At 45.1% G+C, this 24,027-nt stretch overlaps 2 protein-coding genes across 5 annotated transcripts in view; both read left to right on the forward strand.

Annotated features, from left to right (window-relative positions):
• Nucleotides 1-24,027, forward strand: part of LOC138948739 (nuclear pore complex protein Nup214-like) — a 78,101-nt gene that overhangs the window by 41,990 nt on the left and 12,084 nt on the right. For all 4 annotated transcript variants that reach the window (XM_070320343.1, XM_070320344.1, XM_070320347.1 and 1 more), the window contains 7 exons: nt 4,274-4,583; nt 5,181-5,459; nt 9,164-9,241; nt 10,357-10,620; nt 11,611-11,946; nt 14,212-14,406; nt 22,399-23,092. In XM_070320343.1, the coding sequence (XP_070176444.1) occupies nt 4,274-4,583; nt 5,181-5,459; nt 9,164-9,241; nt 10,357-10,620; nt 11,611-11,946; nt 14,212-14,406; nt 22,399-23,092 (2,156 nt within the window). The remainder of the gene's footprint in view (nt 1-4,273; nt 4,584-5,180; nt 5,460-9,163; nt 9,242-10,356; nt 10,621-11,610; nt 11,947-14,211; nt 14,407-22,398; nt 23,093-24,027) is intronic.
• Nucleotides 527-3,533, forward strand: LOC138948300 (uncharacterized). Its single transcript, XM_070319813.1, has 2 exons — nt 527-1,656; nt 1,981-3,533. The coding sequence occupies exons 1-2, from the start codon at nt 527-529 to the stop codon at nt 2,873-2,875; spliced, it is 2,025 nt and encodes a 674-aa protein (XP_070175914.1). The 3' UTR covers nt 2,876-3,533.

The following is a 24,027-nucleotide window of genomic DNA, read 5'->3' on the forward strand; positions in this document are numbered from 1 at the left end:
CACGAATTTTTTTACTAAAATCCTTCCAAAATGTGTTTTGGGTTTCCTGCAATATTAGGTACTTTGAACACCCTAGATTCATTGTGTCATGTTTATTTTGTCAATTGTATCGTATTTTTTGCAATAAAGTGATGAATTTCAAAGTGAGTGCACATGCATGAGTGATAAAAGTCAGAAAACTTGCTGAAAAATCGATGTTTTCAAGGGCTTGAAACAGCCACTTTTCTTCCAAGAAGACAAACTCGTTGCACTCGACACGATCCATCGGGAATTCCCGTTTGCTGGTGACGTCAACAATACCCCAAAATAGCCCGTTATTTTCGCTCAACTGTCAGAGCACAAGCATACTATCCGCGACAGGAATTCCCGGATTTGCAAGATTGACCGTCGATCTATGAGAGCTCTTCTCTGGTTGGTCATTGTAACTTACCATGGCTACTGGCGCATGCGCAACAAGCCTTATCCGCTGTAAACACAACATCGGTTTGTCGATCGAATTACACTACCGTCTATCAGTCGGCCAGCAATGTTCACTGCAAAATTCAACGATAGAAAGAGGTTTGTGGGGCAGGCATCGGGCAAGAGGAAGAAGCAGCTTGCATTAGCTCGAATAGCCGAACAAGAAAAGTCCACGGGCGATGAAAACGCGCCCCGCGAAGTTGGCGCAGCGGAGTGTGTCGTTTTGGATGGTGGAGGTGATGCACATTTTTCTCATCGACTTCAAGTCGAACCTCGGCCAGTGTTGTGCGATATACACGACAACCAGCAGGAAATAGAGGGTGCTTCAGCCTCTGCGAAGAAGCTAAGAAGATTCAGTGGTGCCGATGACTTGCAGAACGCACAAGTGCCAGCCGATGTGCCTGCTGAACCGAAACGTACATGGTGTATCGTTGAGTGTGGTCAGCTCAACTCGCTATTATCGGATGTGAAGTGCCCGGAATGCGAAGCAGGACATTTAACGATACGCGTTGGAGAATCCATGGGCTTGTCCCAAGAGTTAGCACTTTGCTGTGACAGCTGCCAGTACAGACGGTCAGAATTTTCTTCACCTAGAGAGAGCAACCGCAACCACATGAAGAATGTTCCCTTTGACGTGAACAAACAGATTGTCCTATACTCGCATGAGATTGGCAGTGGGTACTCAAGTGTGGAAAAGCTGTGCACAGTGTTGGGCATTCCCGTGATGAACAAAAGCTCATATCAAAGAATTGATAAAAAGGTCAATGCCAGCATCTTGGCCGTAACAAATGTCACACTGGTGGAAACTGTTGAGCATGTAAATGTTGCATACAGGCAGACCTTTCCTCAAGGTAGAGCAGATGTCCAGTTTGACGAAGAGGATGAAGACGCTGCCTGGGAAGAAGATGACGGTATTCTTTGGGTAGATGTTGCCTTTGATGGCACCTGGCATAAAAGGGGTTTTTCATCACATTATGGTGTAGGAGTGGTGGTTGACGTTCTCACTGGGTTGGTGCTCGACTTCTCTGTAAAATCCACCTACTGCCACACATGTGCCATGAATAAGGAGAAATTGGAGGAGATGACCCCTGCCCAACAACTGCGATGGGAGCAGCAACACCGGGCTGAGTGCAGCATCAACCACCAGGGATCTGCAAAGTCTATGGAGAGGGATGCAGCGTTGGAGTTATGGGGAAGGTAAGAATATAATCTGTATACCCCCACCATAGCCTATCTTTTAATTTTTGAAGTTCAGAACAGAGAGAGAGAGAGAGAGAGAGAGTGCACGAAGATTCGATTATGAATTAGTGACAATAACAAAGTTCATTTATAGCCTTTTATAACAAAACAAGAACAAAACAATACTACTGTGAAAATATTTTGTAACACAACACCCCCCCCCCCCCCCCCTTTATAACTTTATAAGCAAATCCTGAACTCATAAATTGTGTTCTGCAAGAAGTAGAGGTGCACAATTTGCTTGCCTACACAATGGGTTTTCTGATTTTTACTGTGCTGCAGGTCTGTTGAGCGTCACAACCTCAGGTACAGAACTATGCTGTCGGACGGAGATTCTACGGCTTTCAATGCTGTGGCTGCAGCTCAGCCCTACGGTCCCACACGTCCCATCACCAAGCTGGAATGTATCAACCACCTCCCCAAGAGAATGGGCACAGCTCTCCGCAAGGCAGCAAAGGATGAAAGGCTTGGTGGAAGAGGGGAGGGGCGACTAACAAAGGAAAAGTGCCAACGCTTGCAAAACTACTTCCGTAGCGCGATCCTCAACAACCTTGAAGATCAGCGAGCCATGGAGCAGGCGATCTGGGCCACTTTCTTCCATGTAACTTCAACGGACGAGGACCCTCACCATGACAGATGTCCAGCTGGGCCAGCCTCATGGTGCTTTTTTCAAAGAGCCAGGGCAGAAGAGCAACCACCACCTCCACACGCAGAGCACAACGGCACCGCCTTGTCCAGGGAAGTCTCGCATGCTGTTCTGCCCATCTACAGAAGAATGACCAATCCCATTCTTCTCAAGCGCGTGGCCCATGGCAAAACCCAGAACAGTAACGAGTCTCTGCACAATGTCATGTGGGGACACTGCCCCAAAGAAATCTTTGTTGGGAAAGGCCGGGTGGAAGCAGCCACCGCTGAGGCTGTTGCGAAGTTCAACAGAGGCAACTTTGCACTGGCACAGGTCATGGACCACATGAGCTTGCCAATAACTGATCTCATGGAGGCTGCTTTGGCCAAGAAAGACAAGGTTAGGATTCAGAAAGCAGAGAAAGCAACAGCTGTGGCCGCTGTGGCAGCCCGTAGGGCAAGATGTGCGGGTCGTCAACGCCAGCTGGAGCAGCAAGAAGACCAGGAGGGGGAGGTGTACGGAGCTGGACTGATGGGAGACGGGGGAGAATAAGTAACTGAACCATTTCAAGAAGTCCGTGAACAATACAGGAGCACTCATATCATCTTTATTTGGCCATCTGTCTTCATCTTTTTTACAGAAACATTTCACAAACTTTCAATCACCATTTTCTCAGAATATGATTTTCAAGGACGGTAACCACGCGACGAAGGTCTTCACTTCTCATCTACTTGTGGTAGACTACCAATTTTTTCACCCCAATCATTGTAAATGAATTCGCCCCGTAGTTACAGGAGCGCTTTTTCAAAAAAATTATGTTTTTTGTTTTTTATGAATTAGAATAAAAGCCTGACATAGCATTTTCATGCGAAAATATAATGTCGGCCAATTTTTTTTTTTTTATGGAAACTAAGGCTGATACTCACAAAAATGCTCTGTAACTACTGAGAAACGCTACTTGTGAGTTCATAACAACAAATATGAGGTTGTTAGCTTGAGAAATTTCTAAAATATCACGCTAGAGCTGAATAGACCGTTTCATGTTTTTTTGTCAAAAATCGAGCGTTTTTACCCATAAAAAGACCCTCAGGCAATTTTTTTGCACAAATGAGTCTTTTTATGTGTTTTTGCTTGATAATACGTACAAATATTGCAAGAAAAAGTGCAAACATCCAGTAGAAATTTTTCGTGCCACCTCTCCCCTTAAACATGTGTGTTTTGAGGGCTGTTCTAAAGGCAGATGGTGACTGGGAATCCCTAATGCTCCGGGGGATTTTCTCCCAGACAAGAGGTCCCTGGTACTTGAAGGATCTCTCAAATCCATAGTTAGTTGATTTTCTGTTTCTTTTTGGTTTACTAAGTACATTGGTATCTGTTGCAGAGCGAAGAGAGGAGAGGTTTGAATATTTTGATAACATCTCAGAGAGATAAGCAGGTCCTGTACCATGAAAGAAAGAGAAACAAATGCATGCAATTTTGTATTGAATACGACTTCTTACAGGCAGCCAGTGAAGGGATCTCAAAACAGGTGTGATGTGGTGTCTTTTAGGGGTCTTTGTGATTAATCTAGCGGAGTTGTTCTGTACTTTCTGCAGTTTTTCAATGAGATAGTCAAATGAACCAGAAAGAAGGGCATTTCCGTAATCTAGCCTTGAAAGAACGAGAGAGCAAATGAGGGTTTTTGTAGCATCGGAAGAAAGGCAGTGGCGGATGGAGCTAATTTTTCTCAGTTCATAGTAGGCATTTCTACAGACAGTGGAGACTTGTTGTTTGAAGCAGTATGTAAGACACACCCCTCGCTACTGACTGACCTGTGGATTGTTTGTCCCACTAAAAGCAAGGGTATTCACCCTTTCTCAACCGATACAAACCCGACAGAGTTATTTCCGGAATTCCTCCATTTCCCAACAATGAAATGATAAAAATATGAAATATGAATTCCTTGTGCAGAACCCACAGATGCAGGCGGCTGCCTTTGGCTACGCAGCGCCCTCCCTCCCAGCTTATCCCACTGGTCAGTCTGCCCCCCCTGCCACAGTCTCCGCCCCTCCTCCCCCCCGCCCCGCCATCAGTCAGCTCAGGTACGAGAACGTGACGCCCACCTCTGTCCCTGATGATGACGAGACTTACGATGAGGATGAAGATTACGCTGGCTATGAGGAGGAGGATGAGGAGGATGAAGAGGAAGAGGAGGATGAGGAGGAGGAAGGGTTTGGGGACCAGTACGAGTACCCGGCCGAACTCGCTCTCAATGGCGCTGGTGAGCAGGAGTCAAGTGTTTTTTTTGTTTTCTTTGTCTTTGGTTTTTTTGCCTGTCCCGACTCTTGTTCCTTGTCCCAGTGTGCTCTCACGCCGCCCCCCGTCCTTGTACTCCCTGCTACATCCACATCTGAATTTCGTTCCGCTGCCAGACTTGTCGATTTTACAGGGAGGGATATCGGGTCGCTGCATGCGGTGGACTACCGCCTGATGATGACACTGCATTTACAGAGGTTATGAACAGAAAGTGAGAAAACAGGGTCTTGAAAGGAAGCGAGTCTTAAATTAGGGTGTCTCAAAAGGGGGGGTTCCACCGTACTAAGTGAGAGTGTGTTGCGTGATTTAAGTGTCCCATATAAATAACTTTTTAAGTTCTTGAAAACTTGCATGAACAGATGGAGGTTGCTTTCTGTTGCTTGTCTTTTTTGTTCAATTTAAGTATTGTTAATTGAATACTAAGTGAGAGGGTGTTGCTTGATTTAAGTGTCCCATATAAATAACTTGGGTGTCCCTTATACATAACTTGGGTGTCCCTTATAAATAACTTGGGTGTCCCTTATAAATAACTTTTTAAGTTGTTGAAATCTTGCTATGACAGACGGAGGTTCTGCAACGCCAGCATCCAGCCTTCAGGCGGCCTTGTCCTTGCCATCAAAGATGCCAGGGTCAGGGGTCAGCAAGAATCTGTTCAACGTTCCCGCTTCCGAGGCGAACGACCCCACAGCGGGCGGTGGGTCTATGGCTGCCTTTGGTGCCGGTGGTGCCAGGGGCAGCAGTGGTTTTGCTTCCAGCTCTGCGTCATCGGCAGGCAACTCTCTGCTAGCCGCACAACTGTCTGGAAAACATCTGTTTGCTGCTACTGATGCTGCCGGTCAAGGTGGGGGACTGTGGACATTGTTTGTGTTGAGTGTAGTTTACTGGTTAGGCCCAAAAAAGAAAGTCTGTTTACGGTAACCCAACCGACCCTATTTTTTTCGCGCGACCCTTGACTTATTTTTGGCATTTGGGGGAAAAAAAAAAAAAATCTTTTGTTTATTTTGCAAAATAACGTAAAATTATGGTTTTTTGGGGAAAAAAAAAAAAAAAAAATCCCGACCTACCGACCCTATTTTTTTGGCCTATGTTACCGTAAACAGACCTTTTTTTTTTTTTTGCCTTATTATTTGTTTGTGTTGAGTGTAGTTTACTGGTTATTATTTGTTTGTGTTGAGTGTGGTTTACTGGTTATTATTTGTTTGTGTTGAGTGTAGTTTACTGGTTATTATTTGTTTGTGTTGAGTGTAGTTTACTGGTTATAATTTGTTTGTGTTGAGTGTAGTTTACTGGTTATTATTTGTTTGTGTTAAGTGTAGTTTACTGGTTATTATTTGTTTGTGTTGAGTGTAGGTTACTGGTTTTTACATTTAGTCAAGTTTTGACTAAATGTTTTAACATAGAGGGGGGAATCGAGACGAGGGTCATGGTGTGTGTGTGTGTGTGTGTCTGTCTGTCTGTCTGTCTGTCTGTCTGTCTGTCTGTCTGTGTGTGTGTGTAGAGCGATTCAGACTAAACTACTGGACCGATCTTTATGAAATTTGACATGAGAGTTCCTGGGAATGATATCCCCGGACGTTTTTTTCTTTTTTTCGATAAATGTCTTTGATGACGTCATATCCGGCTTTTTGTAAAAGTTGAGGCGGCACTGTCACACCCTCATTTTTCAATCAAATTGATTGACATTTTGGCCAAGCAATCTTCGACGAAGGCCGGACTTCGGTATTGCATTTCAGTTTGGTGGCTTAAAAATTAATTAATGACTTTGGTCATTAAAAATCTGAAAATTGTAAAAACAATAATTTTTTTATTAAACGATCCGGATTTACATTCATCTTATTCTTCATCATTTTCTGATTCCAAAAACATATAAATATGTTATATTTGGATTAAAAACAAGCTCTGAAAATTAAAAATATAAAAATTATGATCAAAATTAAATTTCCGAAATCGTTTTCAAAACTATTTCATCTTATTCCTTGTCAGTTCCTGATTCCAAAAACATATAGATATGATATGTTTGGATTAAAAACACGCTCAAAGTTAAAACGAAGAGAGGTACAGTAAAGCGTGCTATGAAGCACAGCGCAACCGCTACCGCGCCAAACAGGCTCGTCACCTTCACTGCCTTTTGCACTAATAATAATAATAATAATAAGAACATTTATATAGCGCTAAATCAAAAACTTTCGTTAAAAAGGCTTGCTCTAAGCGCTTGACATCTAAACTAAAACGTCATTCACACTCTTTACAATGATGTACAAGAACTTCATGTCACACTCTTTCATTCAGTATAGCACCATTCACACAGTTGTTATTCTGTACAAGACAATAAGTTAGTCTAACATTTAGAATGTTCATAAGATGAAAACAAGAGAAAACCAGACTGTTCCACAGCTTGACTAAATGTAGTAATTTCGCCTTACGCGACTTGTTATTTGTTTGTGTTGAGTGTAGTTTACTGGTTATAATTTGTTTGTGTTGAGTGTAGTTTACTGGTTATTATTTGTTTGTGTTAAGTGTAGTTTACTGGTTATTATTTGTTTGTGTTGAGTGTAGTTTACTGGTTATTATTTGTTTGTGTTGAGTGTAGTTTACTGGTTATTATTTGTTTGTGTTGAGTGTAGTTTACTGGTTATTATTTGTTTGTGTTGAATGTAGTTTACTAGTTATCGTTCAAAACTACCAGAAAAAGGCATTATTCCCCCCTCTGCTTCTTTACCTCTGTAAACTTGTAGGGGTAGTTATTTTTCGATAATGACCCAGCAACCAAACAAATAACGACCCAGCAACAGCCTGAATCCTCGATAGTGCAATGGGTTGAGAGGTTGTTCTGTTTCGGTACTACTTTTTGCGACTGAAAAGTTCAGAACGCTCTAATGTACGAAGTATACATCTCTGGAGCAAACAATACAAACATACCGCATTTAAATTAACAACTACAGGCCTGAACACATGAATCTCCATATAAAATCCATGAGTTCGGTTGTTTTCTGAATCTCATCTGCCGTGGCTCAAGCCGTTCATCACAAGCAATTTCCCAAGGCAAGTAACTCATACTTTGTCTAGCGACAAGAGTAGTTCCCCTTCTTTTCACTCAGTTCCTTCGACAACAGACTGCAATCCGACGGTCAGTTTTCAACAATATTTCATTTAATAAACAGATCACACGCAACCAAATGCACACATCTCATCAATTTAAACAACATAAAGGGGTTTCATACACTATTTTCCCCGGAAAACTGAACTTCATACAGTTTTTAACGTTGGAACACGGGTGCAAAAGTTCGTCTGCTAGTCCCATTTGACGAAAAAACATTACCCTAAGCGATACCAAAACATATACAGAACACACAATATCTGCCTTTGCCGCCACAGCAGAATAACAGCATATCTGTGTACTTGATTTTAGCCTAAAATAGGAAAACTGACAAGAAGTGTTAACAGAATGGAATGATTTGCACGGAACTATACAACCGCGCATTAATCGATCGCCTGCGCAGGTTGACTGGTTGAGAGAATAGGATTCGATCAAACTTTCGCAAAAAAACTCCTCTTTTCTTTGAATAACTGAAGAAAGGAGGAATAAAGAGGTTACACACCTCGTCTCAGTGATTATCAAAAATAATGGTCTCAGTTCGCGGTCATGAAAAAGCTCGCTAAAGCTCGCATTTTTCATGATCCGCTAACTTCGACCATTATTTTTGATAATCACTGAGACTCGGCGTGTAACCTCTACTTATAACCTGATCAGTTGAACTGTTTTGGTTTGCTTCATGAAGTGTCTTTGGTGGTCTCCCTCCTAAATATGACTTTTAGTCGGCCTCTGACGTCACATCGCTCAAAGAAGGGAAATATAATGTAGGCACTATCATGTATGCAGAGCTGCTTTCAGCGTATAGCATGCTGCTTTTTAAGATAAATTCCTACGCTGTTAAGCCAGTCTAAGAGTTGCTCTCTATTGGCCTTTATTTTTTCTTTCTTTTGTAACTGACCTTTTTTTGAAAAATGTATATATTCTTGTGTAAAATAGCCTACATGAGGATGTGCGAATTAATTGTAGACAATGCTACACTAAAACACCATTTACTGGGCTAAAACTTCCAAATTTTTTTTAATTGCTACACTTGAGGTTTCGCAAAGATTGGCAGGTCAGTGTATGCTTGGTGGCAGTTTTCTTGATAAAAGATCTTGCCTATTGAAATTTCGAAATTGTCTGTTAAAATTTAGAGTTTGAGTATTAACTCATTGTCTCCCACGTACAGATATATCCGTACCCACTCATATGGCTCTGTATCCGCTCAGACTGTTAGCTTCAGTCGCTTCCTGTAACGTCGATCTAACGCCTGCATTCCAGTGTGTTGATACACAGTTACTACACAGTTAGTACAATTCTGAGTGACCTGCTGCAGCACAGCTGGTCTCAGCTAAAACAAAAACTTGGTCAACATAGGTGGGGTAGAAAGTGTTAAGAGAGATGTGGGTAGTGGATCTGTCATTGGAAGAAAGACTGTGACTACAGGTGTGAGCGTGGTGGTGTGTGTACAGAGGAGAACAAGACTGGAGCTGGAGAGGCCCCACCCACCAGTGTGTTTGGCGGCAAGCTTGGGACAAATTCTTCAACAGGTAATTGCTAGTTTAAAACAAAAATCTTTGTATTGTCTTTTTCACTTGTTTTAGTACAGTAGTCCCTTCCATTTCCGGCCCTTTCGTGGGCGTGAACCTACCCGGAGCGGCCAGCTTTCCCATGACTAATGAGTTTTCCTTCTATAATTGACTCTTAATGGCCGTTAACCTGTCTGACGCGGTCAACGGTCACTGATTTTTGCCCTAAGGTGCCCCTCTTACTCGACAGGAGCGGCCACTTAACGGCCACTTGTCACTTTCGCGGGCGAGCGCCTGTGGTGTGTGTGTGTGTGTGTGTGTGTGTGTGTGTTGTGTGCACAGACGGCACAGCACGAGCAGACGACATGAATACTTACGCATGCGCAAACTGTAAATACAGACATGCGCATACATGTACATTTACGGCAGTCACTTCCGGATCGATCACAGCTGATGTGAGTTTGAAACACTTGTTTATCTGACACTCAAATACATATATAATAATCCAAACAACACACATAGAAACATACGAAACAATAGCTTAGCCAGGACGATCGAGTTAAACACGCAAATAATTAAGATGTATAAACGAAAGCAAAACTAACAGAGACAATGAATCGGCGGCTCGTGGATGATCGCTTTCTTTTCTTCATGAAAACTTGATCGTGTTTTTTGGGTTTTTTTTTAGGAGGAGGGGGCCTGTAATGAACGGCCACCTGATATTTGCGGTCACCTTTGCAATGACTAATGGGTGACCGGATATGGCAGGTACTACTGTAACCACATTCAGTTCCATTTTGCTGCCTTGTTTAGGGTTTGGGACTGTGTTTTGGAGAGGTTCCTGTGATATTTGCACAAATATGCCGACACAGGTGCTTTCATAAAAGCACATATATACACGCAGACATAACATAATCACACATATGTGCATGCGTGCACTCTAGTACAGACACATGCAAACATGCATGCACTCTAGTACAGACACATGCACACATGCATGCACTCATGCACAACACAACTCAACACACACACAACACAACACAACACAACATGCAATGCAAACCAATGCAACGCAACGAAACGCAATGCAACGCACAAAAAAGGCTGTATCTTAAAACTGTTAAACCCTGTTTCAGGGTTTGGGTTCACCACTGCAAAGACCACAGCACAGCCCACCACCACCACCGCCTCTGCAGCTACAGGACTCTTTGGCGCCAAGTCTGCAGCGCCAGATTCCACATCTGCAACAGGCGGCAGCACAGCGACCAAGCCAGCGGGCGGTGGTTTGTTTGGATTCAGCACCTTGCCTTCCGCCACTGCGTCTTCCGCCCCAGGAGCTGGGCTGTTTGGGGCTGGGTCCACGTTTGGTGCTATGTCTGCCCCTGCTGTCTCTGCTCCCAGTAAGTTGCTGGTGTTTATTCAAAAATCCCAAAACAGGTAGACTGCTAACGTTCCAAAATTCAGAATCAAAAAGCAAGAATTGGAGTTTTTTGTATTCAGTTTTGTTTCTCCCCTTTTCTTCTCTATCAAACACACATGCATGCATGCGAGCGTGCATGTACACACACACACACACACACACACACACACACAGTCGCACACACACCAACACACACACACACACACACACACCAACACACACACACACACACCAACACACACACACAGACACAGACACACCAACACACACAGACACACACACACTAACACACACACACACACCAACACACACACACACACACCAACACACACACACATACACACACACACACACACACACCAACACACACACACACACACACACAGTTGCACACACACACACACCAACACACACACACACACACACACACACACACACACACACACACACACACACACACACACACATAGTCGCACACTTGCAGTGACATAATGACACAGGCAACCCTTTTATCCCTTTCTTACTCTGTCATCTTCCTTCCTTCTAAGAAAAGGAAAGTAGAGGTTTTGTTTTGATGTCTGGCTGGTTCTTATTTTCACGATATTTTTTCTTCCGTTAATCTGAAAGATGAAAGTTGACAAAAATGGAAAGCATGATGCCCTTGTCAAGTTCTTGTTTGCAACATACTGGAGCATTATCAGACCTGGGAACCCATACGATTTTGCCGTATTTTGTACGTTTGATTGTCTTAAATACGATCAGTACGGTCGATGGAAAAAAAATACGATAAAAAAATCCCTAGACTACTTTTCGTCACAAGTGCATCTCGAAGCCGATCCAGTATTTTGGATGTTCGAATCCTGTGTGGAGTACACATTTTTCTGAAAATTGGCCAAGTTTCTTTGAGAATGCTCCAAGTGCAAAACAGGGGTTCCCAGGTCTGCATTATGCTTTCCTTCTCTTTTGCTAGGTTCTCCCCCAGTGGGATTCTTTGCGACAGCAGGCAGTAAGGCGGCAGACTCTGCATCAGGCTTCAGCTTCACTGGTGCTGCATCCACCACCACCAGTGCCACCGCCACCACCACCACCACCCTCTTCGGTGGTGGTTCGTCTGTCTTTGGGAGCTCAGGCGCTGCTCCTAGCTTCTCTTCCCTGCTGAAGAAGACGGAGACTGCTACCACGGCGGCCAACGGTGGTGGTGATGCCACTGTGTCGTCGTCGTCTCAAGGTTCTGGGTTTGGAAAGTCTGCAATGCTTTCCATACCAGATCCAACTGCTACTGCTGGTACTGTGGACAGCACTACAGGTCAGGGCTGGTGTTTTTACTCTCTTTATGAGTAGGCAGAGAGTTTCTTCTTCTTCTCCTGCGTTCATGGGCTGAAACTCCCTCGTACACTCGTGTTTATTGCACGAGTGGGTTTTTGCGTGTATGACCGTTTTTACCCCCATGAAAAATCTCCACCCTTAACCCTCCAGGCTCGGCTAACAAACAAAACTAGCCTTTAATCTCTTTGATGGATTTTTGTTTTGTGTTGTATGCTTACCACATTCACCTGTATCATAAATTTCAAAATGAAAAGAAAAAACAAGTCGCGTAAGGTGAAAATACAACATTTAGTCAAGCTCAGTCGAACTCAAAGAATGCAACTGAACGCAAAGCATTTTTTCCGCAAGACCGTACACTCGTAGCATCGTCTGTCCACCGCTCGTGGCAAAGGCAGTGAAATTAACAATACAGAAAAGCGAGGATAGTCCGCTTTTCTATATCTCTATTCTTTTTAACTCTCTGAACGTGTTTTTAATCGAAACATATCATATCTATATGTTTTTGGAATCAGGAACGGACAAGGCATAAGATGAAATTGTTTTTAAATCGATTTCGGAAATTTAATTTTAATCATAATTTTTATATTTTTAATTTTCAGAGCTTGTTTTTAATCCGATTATAACATAATTATATGTTTTTGGAATCAGAAAATGATGAAGAATACGATAAACGTAATTTTGGATCGTTTTATAAAAACATAATTTTAATTATAATTTTCAGAATTTTAATGACCAAAGTCATTAATTAAATTTTAAGCCTCCAAGCTGAAATGCAATGCCAAAGTCCGGCCTTCGTCGAAGATTGCTTTGCCAAAATTTCAATCAATTTGATTGAAAATTGAGGGTGTGACAGTGCCGCCTCAACTTTTACAAAATGCCGGATATGACGTCATCAAAGACATTTATCGAAAAAAAGAAAAAAACGTCCGGGGATATCATACCCAGGAACTCTCATGAAAAATGTCATACAGATCGGTCCAGTAGTTTACTCTGAATCGCTCTACACACACACACACACACACACACACACACCCGCACACACCACGACCCTCGTCTCGATTCCCCCCTCTATGTTAAAACATTTAGTCAACTTTTTAGTTTATTCCATGTCCAGGTTTCCTGGGGAAAAGTTCAAAAATTGATTTTCTACGGGATTCTCAGACATAGCTCTGTGTTTCAACATTTCCAGCAATGTATGCCATGGTTTAGAGCTTCAATGATTTTCAGTTTTAGGTTTGGACATAATGCAGCCCAGTTAAATACAGTTTGTCTGTGTGAGAATGTTGCCTCTGATTTCAAACAAGTTGTACATGTTCATAACAATAACATACAGAAGTCAAGGCATAGTATATATTACTGTGAAGGTTATGGAGTGCTCCATCTGAAAACCACGTTCGATTTGTGAATTATCTCTTTTTGGCTCTACCAGACGACAGGTATTGCCCTTGGTTGCAAAATAAGCTTCTAGGATTTTCAGTTTCAGGTTTGAACATTATGCAGCCCTAGCACTCCTCTGTATATTTGTGCTGTAAATATTACAGTTAGTACAAGTTGGTAGCTCAGTTGGTAGAGCACTGACGGGCGCAGTGGCGTGGTGGTAAGACGTCAGCCTCCTAATCAGGAGGTCGTGAGTTCGAATCCCGGTCGCTGCCGCCTGGTGGGTTAAGAGTGGAGATTTTTCCGATCTTCCAGGTCAACTTATGTGCAGACCTGCTAGTGACCTAACCCCCTTCGTGTGTACACGCAAGCACAAGACCAAGTGCACACAGAAAAGATCCTGTAGTCCATATGTCAGAGTTCGGTGGGTTATATAAACACGAAAATACCCAGCATGCCTACTCAACGAAAGCGGAGTGAAGCTGACTATGCTCTCAGAGTATAGTGTGGGGAACCCAAATGGGCAAACGAGCTCACTCGTAACCAGACAATTCTGGAACGCTGAAGAAGAAGAAGGCAGAGCACTGGACTTGTGATCCTAGGATCACGGGTTCGAATCCAGGCCGGGACGGACACGGGTCAACTTTATGTGCAGACTCAGAGACGGTATCCATATTCCACCTCAGCAGGTGGCTGATTACACCTAAACACGCACACACCTGGGTAGCGCCACTCTGTTGCTGCTAGCTTTCCACTGGAAGGAAGCGACCTGAATTTCCCAGGGATGGGACAATAAAGTTATGAAAATGACAAATGAAATACTAATTCTCAATGATTATTAGACAACCTGTATGTCTGACTGTTGCAGACACAGTGACCACAACAGCTGCCTCCAGCACCACCGCGTCTGCTGTCAGCACCGCCTCTCCCACCGCCGCAGCTGGTGAAGGACCTGCTGGTGCCACGTCCACTGCACCACCACCGCCTTATGGTGCCTTTGCAGCGACCTCTGCCGGTGGAACTTCGCTCTTTGGTGCCGCTGCCACCTCTGCTCCGGCCACAGGTACAGTGTCACCTGTCCTGACAGGCACGGTGCATCTCTTCCATTTCATGCAAATCAGCTGAAGTAATAATAAAAAATAAAAAAGAGACTCGCACACAAAAAGAACGAAGAAGCATTTCTGCCATTTCATGCATATCAGCTGAAGTAATAATAAAAAATAAACAAGTCGCGTAAGGCGAAAATACAACATTTAGTCAAGTAGCTGTCGAACTCACAGAATGAAACTGAACGCAATGCCATTTTTCAGCAAGACCGTATACTCGTAGCATCGTCAGTCCACCGCTCATGGCAAAGGCAGTGAAATTGACAAGACGAGCGGGGTAGTAGTTGCGCTAAGAAGGATAGCACGCTTTTCTGTACCTCTCTTTGTTTTAACTTTCTGAGCGTGTTTTTAATCCAAACATATCATATCTATATGTTTTTGGAATCAGGAACCGACAAGGAATAAGATGAAAGTGTTTTTAAATTGATTTGGACAATTTAATTTTAATAATAATTTTTATATATTTAATTTTCAGAGCTTGTTTTTAATCCAAATATAACATATTTATATGTTTTTGGAATCAGAAAATTATGGAGAATAAGATGAACGTAAATTTGGATCGTTTTATAAATTTTTATTTTTTTTTTACAATTTTCAGATTTTTAATGACCAAAGTCATAAATTAATTTTTAAGCCACCACGCTGAAATGCAATACCGAAGTCCGGGCTTCGTCGAACATTACTTGACCAAAATTTCAACCAATTTGGTTGAAAAATGAGGGCGTGACAGTGCCGCCTCAACTTTCACGAAAAGCCGGATATGACGCCATCAAAGACATTTATCAAAAAAATGAAAAAAACGTTCGGGGATTTCATACCCAGGAACTCTCATGTCAAATTTCATAAAGATCGGTCCAGTAGTTTGGTCTGAATCGCTCTACACACACACACGCACAGACAGACAGACACACATACACCACGACCCTCGTTTCGATTCCCCCTCTAATGCTCTATGTTAAAACATTTAGTCAAAACTTGACTAAATGTAAAAAGACACTCGCACACAAAAAGAACCAAGAAGCATCTCTGCCATTTCATAGAAATCAGCTGAAGTAATAAAGCAAAAAACAAATAAGAAACTAAAACACAAATAGAATTGAGAAACAAGTCGCGTAAGGCGAAAATACAATATTTAGTCAAGTAGCTGTCGAACTCACAGAATGAAACTGAACGCAATGCCATTTTTCAGCAAGACCGTATACTCGTAGCATCGTCAGTCTACCGCTCATGGCAAAGGCAGTGAAATTGACAAGAAGAGCGGGGTACAGTTGCGCTAAGAAGGATAGCAGGCGTTTCTGTACCTCTCTTTGTTTTAACTTTCTGAGCGTGTTTTTAATCCAAACATATCATAGCTATATGTTTTTGGAATCAGGAACCGACAAGGAATAAGATGAAAGTGTTTTTAAATTGATTTGGACAATTTAATTTTGATAATAATTTTTATATATTTAATTTTCAGAGCTTGTTTTTAATCCGAATACAACATATTTATATGTTTTTGGAATCAGCAAATGATGGAGAATAAGATAAACGTAAATTTGGATCGTTTTATAAATTTTTATTTTTTTTTACAATTTTCAGATTTTTAATGACCAAAGTCATTAATTAATTTTTAAGCCACCAAGCTGAAATGCAATACCGAAGTCCGGGCTTCGTCGAAGATTACTTGACCAAAATTTGAACCAATTTGGTTGAAAAATGAGGGCGTGACAGTGCCGCCTCAACTTTCACGAAAAGCCGGATATGACGTCATCAAAGACATTTATCAAAAAAATGAAAAAAACGTTCGGGGATTTCATACCCAGGAACTCTCATGTCAAATTTCATAAAGATCGGTCCAGTAGTTTAGTCTGAATCGCTCTACACACACACACAGACACACACACACACGCACACACACACGCACATACAACACGACCCTCGTTTCGATTCCCCCTCGATGTTAAAATATTTATTAAATTACATATTCCTACTCCGAATCACATGTAGCATTGACACAATCGGAGATGCTAGGTTCTGTACAGGCTAACCGTCTAAGGGAAGCAACCCCAACCACAAAAGTGTAAACGTAGCCATGGTAATGCCCATACACCCGGGGAGTTACCTCCCCTCGTGCATGCCATGTCACTACTGCTACTGAACACGTGGTTCATATCATTCGACCTTACAGCTTTCGAGGGAGCAGGTTGTTGTATTTTTGGGCTCCCCTGTGGCTGCGCTGTTGGTGTTGTTTTGACACCCACCGGCCACGTTACCGTCTATCTTGCCTCCTGCTTCGTAGTTGGTGAGCTCTTTCCATTTTGGTCATTATTTTGACAGGAAATTTGTTGTAGTTGCTGATTTTCGTCCGTGTTTGGACCTGTGATATTTCAGTGACTACTGTTGGCCGCCATTTTTGTTGTCAGCATGAGTTGACAGTTTTTGTGGCTAGGCCGATGTATTTTGGAGGTAAACGTAATTTTACCTTCTTACTTGCTTGCTGCTTTGTTTAGTTGGTAAGCTTGTTCCTTCTTGTCTTTAGTTTGACAGGAATTTATCTATAGTTGCTGACTTTTTGTCCGTTTGGACTCCTAAATGCGTTTCAGTAACTTATCGTGTGGCCGCCACTTTCGGTTGCTCAGCTTTCCTGACAGCTTATTTCGGTGGCTAGGCCTATGTTATGGTGAGGTTCTCCTTACTTTACCTGCGTTTTGCCTTCTGCTTTGTTAGTTGGTAAGCCATTTCATATTTCGTCATTACTTTGACAGGAATTTTTGTTATTGCTTAATTTTCGTCCGTTTTGGACTTCTAAATTTTGTCCAGTAACTTATCGCTTGGCCGCCATTTTGTGTATCAGCGTCGCTGACAGTTACTTGGCTAGGCTTTAGCAGGTATCTTCCAGTCCGTAGGACTTGTCGTGGTTTCGAATTTAACATGTTTGTTATGTTTTGTTCGTTACTCTTTCTGCCTCGAACAAACACTTTGTGGGGCAGTCATATACTGTTGTACGTCCTGTTTCTTCTCCTCGCCTTCTCTGCCGTTAGCAGATCAGGTGTCTGAGTTATCTTTGTGAAGGAATTTTCGCGTTCCAAGCCTGCGTCTTCCGTTGGTCCCGCTGTCTGTGGGCGACGTCACCTTGTTGGCTTCTTTGACGCTTCCGGCCGAGACGTTGTCTAGGGCGGATGTTTTGCTTCTTCGTCTTCTACCGCTGTGGTTGGCGATTCAAGTAAGTCGAGCTGGTCCACAGGCCCTCGTGAGGCCGTCGGACAGTCCCTGCTGGGACACAGCTCTTTTCGGCGGGTTCACGACCCGCAAACCCCTGTTCAGTCGCACCCTGGCTTCACTGAAGACCATTGTGTGGCTGAGCAATGGCGGCAGTTGGTTCCGGCTACTTCTCCGACGTACGCACCCGCTGGGGTCGTTTCCGGAGTTGTCTAGCCGTTTCCGACTGCTGCGCTTCCGGCACTCGCCGGAAGCATAGGTCCCCCGATGTACGCACCCGCTGTGGTCGTTTCCGGGGTTGACCAGGTCCCCCGATGTGCGCACCCGCTGTGGTCGTTTCCGGGGTTGACCGGACGTTGCCCCCCGGGCATTCGTCCTCTGTTCAGTCGCACCCTGGTTTCCTCGAGGACCATTGTGTGGCGGAGCAGTGGCGGTAGCCGTTTCCGGCGCTGCGCTTCCGGCACTCGCTGGAAGCATAGGTCCTCTGACGTACGCACCCGCTGTGGTCGTTTCCGGAGTTGACCGGACGTTGCCCCCCGGGCATTCGTCCTCTGTTCAGTCACACCCTGGCTTCCTTGAAGACCATTGTGTGGCGGAGCAATGGCGGTAGCCGTTTCTGGCGCTGCGCTTCCGGCACTCGCTGGAAGCATAGGTCCTCTGACGTACGCACCCGCTGTGGTCGTTTCCGGGGTTGACCGGACGTTGCCTTTAGGGCATTCGGGCTGCTGGCCTCCGTCCTCGCATTCGGCGCTTCCGCTTTTCGCGGTCTCGTCTTGTGCTTTCCGGCTCCGCCCGGATTTACTGCTCCTTTCGCTTCCACTTCCTCCCGGATGTCGGTAGCTGAGGAGCAACGCCAGCCCTTCGGGCAGGTGTTGTCTCAGCCCTGGCCGATGTAGTCAGCGTTTCAACCTTCGGTTGTCGCGTCGACTGCCGTTCCGGTTCCTGCGGCTGCAGACTTGCCGTCTTCTCTCTCTTAGCCTGGTCGAGGCATGAGTTAGGACGACGTCGAGGGGGACGGATTTCCGGTTTTCCGGTTATGCCGTTTCACCGGCCTTCCACCAGTACGTGGACTTCGGTTTTTTCGCCGGTTGTGTCGGACATTCAGTCTGTCGTCAGCGATTCCACACGTGCTGGTTATTGGGAAAAAGGCTTAACGCTGTCCTCTAAGCTGCGGCAGAGGTCACGTCGAAGGTTTTCCCGGACGGGGTTTCGGCCTCCTACACTTCCTGTCTGGAAGCATAGGTTCTCCATCACAAGCGCACGTAGTGGCTTGTCTGGGGTTGATCGAGGACTGGCCTACGGGCGTTCGGGTTCCGGCCCCAGTCCTCTTCTGTTCTGTCTCACTCTTGTTCCGTCGTGGGCATTTGTGTTTCACAAGTGCGGCAGCCGTTGTCGGCGTGGTGTTTCCGGTTTTACTGGAAGCATAAGTCCTCCATTTCAAGTACACGTTGCGGTTTTGACTGGAGTTGACAGAGGACTGGCCTACGGGCGTTTGGGCTTCCGGCCTCAGTCTACGCTATGCAACTTTCGCTTCCGTTTTTTGCGGTTTTGTCTGCTGCATTTCCGGCTCTGTTCGGATACACTTCTCCTCTTCCTGACACTCCTCCGGAGGTCGGTGGGTGAGGAACAGCGGCTGGCCTACGGGCATTTAGGCTTTCAGCCTCAGCCGGGGCAGTCTTCACTTTACCTGTTGGGTGTTGCGTTTACTGCCTATTCAGTTCAGGTGGCCCTGGACGTTTCCCCTATTCACGACCGTCAGTAGGGGGATGAGTCAGGTCTTTTTCCGGTTGGATGGTTTTCCGGTTTCCGGTCATCTCATTCATCAGTTTACCACCAGCAACTGTGACTTCGGTTTGCGTTCGTAGCTGAGCTATTCTGGTTCTCAGTCTTTAGTCAGCAATCGAACACGTTCTGGATTTCCGTCGAAGCTCAAGCTTCGGCTCAGGATTTCCCTTGGGTGCATCGGCATTGGTGGCTTCCTTGTTGGTTGACTTTGTTGTCGATGTCGGACTCCCGTTCCGTGAAGATAGGATGTTTTCCTACTTCCGGTTCCTTAGTCACCTTTTGTAGGTACCACGGTTTGCAGGTTTTGGCTAGGCCATCTCCTCCCGAAGGTGGTATCTCTACTGTTTTGGTTCTGCCGCTGTTTCTACTATGGTTCAGTTCCGGAACATGCTCAGCCTTGGCTGGCTTCGGCTACACGGGCTTCACCTTTTGTTCCTTCTTGCTTATTCAGCCTTTGGAACTTGCCTCCTTTCTCTACTCTGTTGGCCAGCCCTTGCTAGGGTGAGCATGGAGCAGATGAGGCTGCCCTTCCTTCACTACGCTCGTTCGGCGGGTGTCGGAGGGACTCGTTTCTTTCGCTTTCTCAGTTCCCTGAACAGTCAAAGAGAGTCGCTTAAACTTTGCCTGCAGTAGAGATTCAGTCGAATAGAGATCACCAGGTCTCTGACTGCTTTACAAGGGTTGAAGGAAGGTAAGGCTAGCATACTCAGAAACATGCTTAGCAGAAGCATGCTCATTCCTCTGGTTAAGCTAAGCTGGCAGCCAATAGGCAGCCTTGGCCGGGCAACAGCCATTCCACGTTGCGGCGATGGTGGTTGTTGCCTTCCCGTTTCTTGTGGCTTGTGGGGTTCTCTGGCTTCAGGTTACCCCTGTTTGGCCACAAACGTTTGGACTTTGGTCCTTGTTGTCTTTCATCGAGTCGGACTCTGTCTTTCTCTAGTGATCAGACGTGTTCTGGTGTTTCGTCCAAACTTAAGGTACGCTTGAGTTGGCCTCGGAAGTAACATTCAGGTTTTCCTGAGGGGGCATTGTCTTGGACAATGGATGTTTGAGGAGTAGTTCTTTGTGGCTTTCCTCCTCTCTCTCAGGTTTTGGCTACTCTTCTCCTTCGGGCAGAGGTTTAGCTAAGGTTCGGTTCCTGTGACTTCAGTCTTGGGCCTTTCCTCTCTTCTTCCTCATCTTAGTATGAGGCGAGTCAGGATGACGTCTGTTGGGTCGGGTTTCCTTACAGTCGCCCGGCTACAAAAGGCAACTTTGTCTAGGGCGGTTGTCCGTTTTTCTCCGCGTTGGACTCTGTCTTCAGACAGGGACAGACGCGCTCTGGGTTTTCTGGCCAAACTCAGGTAGGCTCTTGATTTGGCTAGGAAGTTAACTGCCTGTTTTTTCCCTGAGAACTCTGGTTTCGGGAGTCTTATGGCTGGCTGGCTTCACGGTTTACGTTTACCAGTCTTGGTTTTCTGCTTTCGGTTTTTGATTCACTCTCGATTACCTTCAAGCAGACTGTTTTGGGAACATTCTGGCTTTTAGCCATTTTGCTTATGGTTGCCAGTCACATCGGTTTTTGACCACCGTGGGTCCTCACTTCCGGTAGCTTACGCACAGTCGTAAGTGGCTGCTGTCGGGTGCTACCTCTCTCCCTGCGTTCGCAGGGACTGGTAGGGGATAACTGGCGACCTTCTATTTGTGAGTTTTCTCTTCGAGGTGAACTCTGGTACTTAGTGCTTGGATGTCTCTCTCTCGCTCTTTCGTGGGGATTGGTCACTCTTATTTTGAGCTGACTTCTTTCTCACAAGCCTTTTGGGCTTTACTACATCCCAAGGTTTGCAGACTTTGGCATGGTTGTCTTAAGGTCACCGCGGGGGTTCGTCCTTCTCAGTTGAGGGGACAACCTTACGCACGGATCTTCTCAGGACATTAGCATTTCCTTCCAATAAAAGGGGGGGGGGGAAGCTTGTCTTTCCCTTGGCTCGCCAGGGTTATTAATCCAAGGCTTGGGTCTATTCCTGTGCTGTTTTTTACGGCTAGGAGATTGGAAGAAGTGCTGAGCGCAGCTTTCTGGATCTCTGAGGTTGTCTCTTTCGCTTTTCGCCTGAGATACTTCTCGGCTGTCAATCAGGACTTTCCTTGGTTCCCTCACTGCCTGTTGGCAGTGGGCCAGCCCTGGCAAGGGCTTTTGAGTGGGTTAGATTTTCTTTTCCACTGGGACCGCCCTGATTCTTTGGCAGCGGTCCAGGTTTTTGGCAAGGTTTTTTGAGTGAGTTAGATTTTTCTTTCCCACCGCCTTGTTGTTGTAATCTGCTACATGTGATTCGGAGTAGGAATATGTAATTTAATCGAAAATTTTATTGTAAATTTTCATTTAATAAATATACCTACCCGAATCACATAGTATATTCCCTCCCGCCAACCCCGCTTTTGATTTGGAGAATTTATTCTTTAGGTCGAATGATATGAACCACGTGTTCAGTAGCAGTAGTGACATGGCATGCACGAGGGGAGGTAACTCCCCGGGTGTATGGGCATTACCATGGCTACGTTTACACTTTTGTGGTTGGGGTTGCTTCCCTTAGACGGTTAGCCTGTACAGAACCTAGCATCTCCGATTGTGTCAATGCTACATGTGATTCGGGTAGGTATATTTATTAAATGAAAATTTACAATAAAATTTTCGAGTCAAAACTTGACTAAATATAAAAAGAAAGGAAAAAAAGGCAACATTCTGAGACAGTACCACTCTTGGTTGATTCTAACAAGAAGACCATCTGTATTTTGATTTCTTCCACACAGTACTGATCCGGTGATCTGTAAGAGTGTTGAAAACAGTAGCTTCTATGCAATCCATTTAATGTGAAGTTGTTAAGCTATGCATATTATCTTATCCTTATCCTTATGAGACATTGTGTAGGTCAGTGGTAGGATGCAAGAAGTGAATAACAGAAACATGCATTAAATGTTGATGACAGGTGCCCCGTTCAGTGCAGCTGCTACAACAACGAGTGCTGGTGGTGGACTGTTCGGATCTTTGGCCAGCAGCACCGCCCCTACCACTGGTGGCCTGTTCGTTGCTGCTAGTACCACAACCTCTACTGTTGCTTCCACTCCTGGCTTGTTTGGATCATCAGCTACAGCAACCACAGCCCCAACTGCCGGTCTCTTTGGATCACTAGCTACTACTACTGTGGCTTCAACCGGAGGTTTGTTTGGGTCTGCGGCTTCAAACACAACCGCGGCGCCATCCGGCGGTTTGTTCGGATCGGCAACAACGACAACTTCTTCGTCGGGCGGTTTATTTGGCTCGGCGGTGTCAACCACCACTGCTTCAGGCGGTGCTGCTCCCTCCACCGGTTCTCTCTTTGCAACACCGGTCACCACCAGCGCTCCGTCTTTGTTCGGAACCCCGGCCTCCACTGCTGCGTCGACTGGCTCGCCGTTTGCGGCTGGATTTGGGTCAGCCGCTGCCCCAAGTTCCATTTTTGGGTCGGCTGATTCCACACAAGCCGGTGGGTCAGTGTTTGGAGGATCATCCCCAGCAAGTACAACAGCGGCTTCTACTGGCTTTGGGTTTGGGCAGTCCGGAGGGCAGTCTGCCGGCTTTGGTGGTGGCTTCAGTCAACCTGCCTTTGGCTCTGCCCCTGGCTTCGGCCAGACTTCAGCTGGGTGAGACCTCAGTGTGTTTATTAACGAATAAGATAACCAGATCTCTAGATACGATTTCTTTGCGCGTCTGTTTCCAACTTCCTTTGCTGGTTCGAGGGAAGAGAAAAAAGGAAAAGGAAGAAAAAAATAAGAAGGAAGGAAATTTAGTGGTTGTGGATTTGGTGTGCCGGTTGCCGGTTTATATTCTGCAGAACAAGTTTTTAAACAGTCGTTAAACTGTTTGCTGGGTGGCCTGTCATGACAGGTATATTTTGGTAGAGATATTAAACAACGGGACCTCAGAATGTGTCCTTTTAAGAGAGGTGTCCTCTAATGGAGGGGCCACACATCACAGGTACCCACTGTATGTATGTACAGTCACTTCTGTATTGCTCAGAAATCCCATTTTACTAAGTACAGTGGAACCCCCCTTTTAAGACCTCCCAATTTAAGACTTCCCCCGACGGGCGCTGTGGCGGGGTGGTAAGACGTTGGCCTCTTAATCGGAAGGTTGAGGGTTCGAATCCCGGCTGCGGCTGCCTGGTGGGTTAAGTGTGGAGATTTTTCCGATCTCCCAGGTCAACTTTTGTGCAGACCTGCTAGTGGCTTATCCCCCTTAGTGTGTACACGCAAGCACAAGACCAAGTGCGCACGGAAAAGATCCTGTAATCCATGTCAGAGTTTGGTGGGTTATAGAAACACGAAAATACCTAGCATGCTTCCTCCGAAAGTGGCGTATGGCTGCCTTAATGGCGGGGTAAAAATGGTCATACACGTAAAATTCCACTCGTGCAAAAACACGAGTGTACGTGGGAGTTTCAGCCCACGAACGCAGAAGAAGAAGAAGACTTCCCCCTTTTTAAGACCTTGTTTATTCAGATTTTCTGTTCACAATATCTGTAAATTTACCCCCAATTTAAGACTCCCTCCTTACACCGGCACGGTTGGCCTAGTGG

This window comes from Littorina saxatilis, linkage group LG15 (genome assembly GCF_037325665.1).
Source record: "Littorina saxatilis isolate snail1 linkage group LG15, US_GU_Lsax_2.0, whole genome shotgun sequence".
NCBI classification, from domain to species: domain Eukaryota; kingdom Metazoa; phylum Mollusca; class Gastropoda; order Littorinimorpha; family Littorinidae; genus Littorina; species Littorina saxatilis.